Below are 6662 nucleotides of genomic sequence, written 5' to 3'. Positions count from 1 at the left end.
CATAATGTGCTACTGACTGTGGGAGGAGGACGTTGGTTGGAGGCGTATTTGCCAGACACAACCCAGCCTAAAAGTGTCTTTTGCAATGTTGGGTGATTGGAGCTGGCCTTGATCTGGCCTACAGCTAAAAGCTCGAAAAATGTTTCAGCACCTAACAAAAGATCTACCTTTTGAGCCTTATAAAATTCTGGGTCCGCTAAGCTAATGTTTTTAGGAATTTTCCAGCCATTAATATTTACGTTACGATCTGGATGGCTGGCTGAAATGGATCGCATTATCCAAAACTGTGCCGAAAACTCATAATTATTGACCCGCGATTTTACAAATGTATTTAATTTCGTCCTTACTTTTTTGGTTGCATTTCCGATGCCGATAATATTTAAGGTCGTACTTTCGCGACGAATTCGTAATTTCTGCGCCAAATCCTCTGTCATGAAATTCACCTGAGATCCAGAATCCAGCAAGGCTCGTGCAGCAAGGTACTCTCCGGAGCTACCTTTTACGTTGACTACGGCTGTAGCCAACATAACCCGATCTGGCGTACTCGTCGTGTGCATGGCATGCGAGGTCGAAAGTTGTGGTGCAGTTGCAAAGGATACAGGGTACTGGTGCAGCAACGTGTGATGCGAACGGTTGCAAACACGACACCGATCTGCTTTGCACTTTGAAACTGAGTGCCCCTTTCGCAAACAATTTATGCATAAGGGGACTGATTTAGCAAACTCAAATCGCTGCTGAGCAGAGAGAGTTTTAAAAGTAGGACACGCGGGTATACTATGATCATTTGATTTACAGTGCGGACACACCGGCTGTTTTATATTTGAAGTCACTAAGGCAGCTTTCGTCCTTCCCGCATGAAGGTGGGGTTTCTGAATGCTGTGACTGCTTGACGGCTTGAGCCTCGACGTTGAGGCTTCATCGGCAGATAAATGTTGGTAGCGTTTATTTAATGCTGCCTCACACTCACGCCATAATGGCAGCTTATCATAATCCAACTGTTCCTCCCACTTTGACCGAGTAACGGTGTCAACTTTTGACATTACCAGATGAATTATGATAGCGTTTGTGATGTTTTTCTCGTCACCTAACGACAGCAACGAGTCGTAAACAGCCGACACTGTATCAATCATTGTGCGTAATGAAAGCGCAGATGGCTTTGGGATAGTTGGCAGTTCAAAAAGTTTGGAAATTGTGTCGAAAAATATTAAGCATTTATTGTCATAAACTTTTTTGAGACTAGCCAACGCCTTCGAATAATTTTCGTCCGACATTTGGAAGGCCTTTACCGTTCCCAAAGCTTCACCAGACAGACAGTTAACCAAGTGATTAAATTTCTCAATGTCTGGGATTGTAGGATCGTTGTGCACCAAACTCTCGAACAGACTCATAAAATTTTTAAATTCTGAATATTCCCCTTTAAATTTCGGTAGCGACATTTTCGGTAGTCGCGAGCTGTGAGGTGCAACAAAGGATGATTCGGCTATTGACGATTTATTTCTCGCCAGAATAGATTTTATAACGGACTTAGTTTCCACTATTAGGTCCTCTAACTCCCCACGGGCTATGTCTTCCTCGTCGATTTCTTCAATTTTCGACTGGCACTTCATAAGCTTATCGCTATGAGAGTTCAAAATGTCCAGTCGACACTCCAATTCAATTGGATCTAACGACATTGTTTTATCGAGGAGACCCGTTTTTATGCGCACTATACTATTTTTCGCAACAGTTCGCTGGCGCTTTAGTGATTTCAATTCCGTAATCTCCTTACTTGGAGAGAGACTTGGAACTGCTGTCTTTGGCTTGCTCATTTTGAGTTAAATTATTTAAACTCCCGAAAAATTTGCTCAATGTCCACAGAAACGAAAAAATATCTGTGAGAGTTTGTGGCTGAAAAAACGAAAACGAAAAGATGGCTGAATAGCCTGCACAAATCTCAATCAGAAAAACGAAAAATAGCTGTTGGACAAGGCTGTGGTCAGGCCACGAAAGGATGAGCAAGCACAGTAGCACAACACTACGAAAATTGTTCAACAGATTTGCGAAAAATCGATTTTTGTTTAAATTATTTCCTTGTAAATAATCCGTATTTACGAAAAATTTATTTAACTTTATAATAATTTTAATTTAATTGAACTTATTGTTCGAAAAAAAGGTCTTCAATTTCTTTAATTTTGTTTTTTAAATTTATTGACGATTTCGCATTTAAGGTCACACCCTTTATTATCAAATCCCAACGTACCCTTGTTTCACTTTCGCGGAGTTTTATATACGTATATTTGTATAGATAATTGTACATATGGTACATGTACACATATGGGAGTGTGTACATATATGTATGTATATATATGCAAGAAAGTGAAAAGGGGATGCAAAAAATTGAGAGTGTTTATCAACAACAACCACAACTTTCAATTTATTGCACTTGTTACCTGTATAGGCTTATTGCAAGCCTTGACTTTCCTTTTGCAAAGGATGCAGGTGCAGGTCATTCCTGGCGGCGACAGAACCAGCGGTAGGGATTGCAGCGACAGCGGGCGATGACGGCAGCAGCAGTGACCAGAGTAGCAGCGACGGTTACAGTGATGAGAGCAGCGGCGAGTATGGCAGTAACTGCGAGAACTGTGACAGCGGACAGTGATATATACACGAGGGCGACGAACTGCAAATGAGCAGCGGTGAATTGCACTGTGTTTTTTTTTTTTTTTATAAATTTGCCTTATTTTTGGCCGAGAACATTTACATATCACTGTGACCGTTTATATAAGTACCGCACTGGGTATTGTAGTTTATTCTTTTTTATTTATTATATTTTTTTTTTTTTTTTAAACTTTTAACGTTTTTTTCTTTTTTTTTTTTGATAGATGTATTAGTTTTTCTTTTTTTTTTTTTTTTTTGGTTTTTGGGGGCTCACTGTCACTGTGCACTTTTTTGTATATGCATATACATATGTATGTACATATATTAGTTTTGCTGTCTGTGAACGGACCGCGCAGGCAATATTCGTTTAGTTATTTATTCGGCTGGTTATTTTAAATGTTGGTTATTAAAAATTTGCGTGCACAAATTGCCAACTTTTGGTCTTTTATTACTATCACTTTTTACCACTTTCGCACTACTGTCCCTGCTCGGGCGCCATGAAAAATCTCAAGCGTTTTTGAGATGAGAACTTATTTTTCGTGGGACATGCGCGAATAGAATTGCCAGTTAAAAACAATGCGAGCGCGTTCGGTGGTAACTTCACAAGTGATTTATTTATTTCTAAATTCGAGTTTTTATAGTGTCTTAGCCTAACGGATTGAGTTCAAATTTATGTAATTACAGTAAATATGTATTGCTCTGTTACGTTTATGTAATATAGGTGTTTATACATATATAGTGATATTTTTAAATTCATATACGAAAATTGAACAGTATTTTAGAAAACAGTAAGCTTAATATTGAAACGTTATGAGAAATTATGGAATTTAACAAATTATTATAATAATGATTAAAATTAAATTAAATATATAAAATTAAATTAAAAATTAAAATTCTAAGCCATTTGGCGTAACACTTATTATCTAATGACAGGTGTAATATTTTATGGAAGAAATAAAAAAAAAAAAAAAAATTTTCATTCGAATCATTTGAAATTTCTGTACACATAAAATGAATGTCGATTCGAAACTTACTTTAATCTAAGAATCGAGCAAGTTTTGTTTTGTACAATATTTTGATTTTTTCTTTTTTTTATATGAAGAAAATATTTAAAAGAAATTTTTTTTTGCTAAAAACCTTCCCCTAGTGGATCCCTATAATATGAAAAAAGAACGAATAAAATTGGCCTCGTATCGGCGCAAAAAAATGCGTACAAACGAACATCATTTCATTTTTATATATATAGATTCAAAGTGTCCTTCTATTTCCACGCAGTCCTCACGTTTTTTTTTTTTTCTAAAGGTTATCCAAACTCTCTCTAAAAGCCACTCGGGCTCAGTGAAAACTGATGTTCGTAGAGAACCTTCCAAGCAAGAGATTTTCTTCCCGTACGCGCCCCCAGATTATGCTCTATCCGTGATGGAATTTTGTCTTCTACTCAAGGTTATATACCGGGTAAATATCACTGTTCACACAATGAACTGGTATCACACTATCTTTGGTAGATTCCTTCACACATACGAAGTCTGAAGCGGAAGCTTGTAGAATTGAAATTATGTTGAATAGTTGAATGTTTCGGAGTCGAATGTTGAAATGTTTCGGATGGTGCATAAAAGACATAACAGTTTTAACTCTTATTGTTGGTTGGCATGTCTACTACGCAAAGTTAAATAATTAATAATTTCACAAATCTTAAGCCAACTATGATAGGAATTTCCACGTAAAAAACGTGTAATAAAAATTACAAATAATAAAGGAGTTGAAAAAGACCATTTCTCTGGCCCATACTATTATGTATATAGTCAGCGTTAAAAATTAACAAGCAGCTGATGTTCACGTCTATAGACCTTAGTAATTTTTTAAGATTTTTTTTTTTTTAATTTACTTTTAATTCTTGATAATGTCGCCATTTGTAAAACAAAATGAATATACACAGACTATTTAAGTTCAAAGAAAAAAGTGCTTAAAAAATAAAGTCAAAAGTTAGCATACTCGGTAAATTATTTAAAACGTAATAAGTACTGTTGTTCTGCCTGGCGTTTTTACTATAGAGCGTTTTTAACCGCACTGTCTCGACATGTGGACGCTGATCGCATGCAAATAATCTCATGCGATATAATGTAATCGATGACCGCTCGCGAGACCTCATGCAATAAATCTCAGAGTTTTTTGCATGTAGAGAACTACCGAGCTCCGACTTCGGTCATAAAAGCCCAACTTTGGCCGCACATTTCTTTAACTCGTTTTTGTTGAATGCTGGTATTTTCTGTTGAAAAATTTGCTTTGAAATATCTACATATCTGCTTCTCTATCGGTGCTGCAAATCACGTAGTGAGTGAGGCGAAAATGCCGGTAAGTTTTTGTTTTTACATTACTTATAAAATTATTCAACTGTATGTATTAAGTATGCATCTACATATGAATGCAAAAATGAGTCTTTTTGCTATTTTTACAAACATAATTATAATATATCATGAAATATATCATTTACCTTTTTATAAATTTTTTTATTAATAAAAATACTGAATTTTGAAAAGGTCATTGCTTATTTATTAATTGGGCCTTTGAATATGTTCGGTTCGGCTTCGGCCTTAAAGTTCGATTTGGGTTCGTTCTCTAATCGCATACAATGATTGCCACTTGGATGTTTTGACAAATAAATTTTCACTTATACGAATTCTTTGTAGTGACAACATTAGAAAATCAAAAGAGAAATTTAAGAAGAAGCCGCTCTCTTTTTACTTTCGCTCGAAAATAATAAAAGTTCTTTGTTCCGTTTTTTTGTTTTGATGAAAAATTGTCCACGTGAAAAATATATCTGCGATAATTGTTCCGCATGCCAAGAAATTCAGAGTTCGCATGCGATAGCTCATCGCAAATGGTAATGAAAATTGTATACTTACTTGCTTCGTGGCCTTATCAAACTTGACTTATGTCAAACTATTTATCCAACAAATAAGTGAGACGAACATTTTTTGTAGCATACAACGATGATGATTTATTAAATGTTAATTTGTATATTCATTATTTCAATATGAATAAAAATTAGGTAGAAATCGTCTTACAAATTTAATCTAGTATTTCAAATATACGATCTACAAATAATCGCTTTTTTGTTTGTAAGAGTATAAATGTAGGTATCTAAAGTAAAGAAAGAAATTGGTTTTAAGTCACTTAGGAAAATGTGTGCTCACGCACTTCTAAAACCATTTCACGTGCGAAAATGAGTGCGTGTGCAGGGTAAGTGAAGGCGTGAGAAGGCGAAATTAATTATAAATTCAGTTTTTGTTGTTGTTTAATTACAATATAAATGTGTTATACGTTTATGTATGTATTATAAAAACAAATATATAAATTCATATGTACGTAGTTCAAAAACAAAACAATTTTTAAGCTAATACGTAAAATATTTATGATTGCACAAATAAGCAGATATTACAATACAATACAATTATTTTATGATTCTCTATGTACTTTACACTTTAGTGGCTACATACAAGTACACGTAGTACACACATACATACTCGTGCATGCGAATGTATGTATGTATGTATGTACGGGTATATGAATTTAACTGTTGTATAATTAAATTTAAATATTCATAATCTTCATTTACTATTCGTTAATGCTTTTTTACTCGTAGAACAGAAATTTGGTTCAGTAGCTTATCATTCCATACATTTGATTTACGTTACTTTAATTGTGGATTTGTTGTTGTTCGCTAACTATTGCTAAATCCATCCACATGCATGCAAAGCAATTCACTTGCATGCCGCCGTTATGGCTCACTCAAATCTCTAACATGTACGTATGTATGTTTGTAACGAATTGTGCGATTTGGTGCTAGTTGGTGTGTGATGATGACTGAGAGTAGATGTTGTGCTAGTTTACCAGAAACCAGAGGATTTACCCCCTGGTGGATTTCTAACACGAATGCACGAACGAGCGCATGATTTATCCAGCTCTTCTATAAAAGGAGAGAAAAAAAAAAACAAAATACAATTTAGATTGAACATCGTACTTTT

The 6662-nt window shown here is 35.1% G+C and overlaps 1 protein-coding gene across 3 annotated transcripts in view; it reads right to left on the bottom strand.

Moving 5' to 3' along the window:
• Window positions 1–5618: 5618 nt before the first annotated feature.
• LOC128871742 (dihydropyrimidinase) overlaps window positions 5619–6662 on the bottom strand; it is a 70051-nt gene continuing 69007 nt past the window's right edge. For all 3 annotated transcript variants that reach the window (XM_054113764.1, XM_054113767.1, XM_054113765.1), the window contains exon 10: window positions 5619–6604. In XM_054113764.1, the coding sequence (XP_053969739.1) occupies window positions 6525–6604 (80 nt within the window). In that variant the 3' untranslated portion in view covers window positions 5619–6524. The remainder of the gene's footprint in view (window positions 6605–6662) is intronic.

Source organism: Anastrepha ludens, chromosome 2 (genome assembly GCF_028408465.1).
Source record: "Anastrepha ludens isolate Willacy chromosome 2, idAnaLude1.1, whole genome shotgun sequence".
Lineage (NCBI taxonomy): Eukaryota > Metazoa > Arthropoda > Insecta > Diptera > Tephritidae > Anastrepha > Anastrepha ludens.
This window is presented reverse-complemented; position numbering and strand designations above follow the sequence as displayed.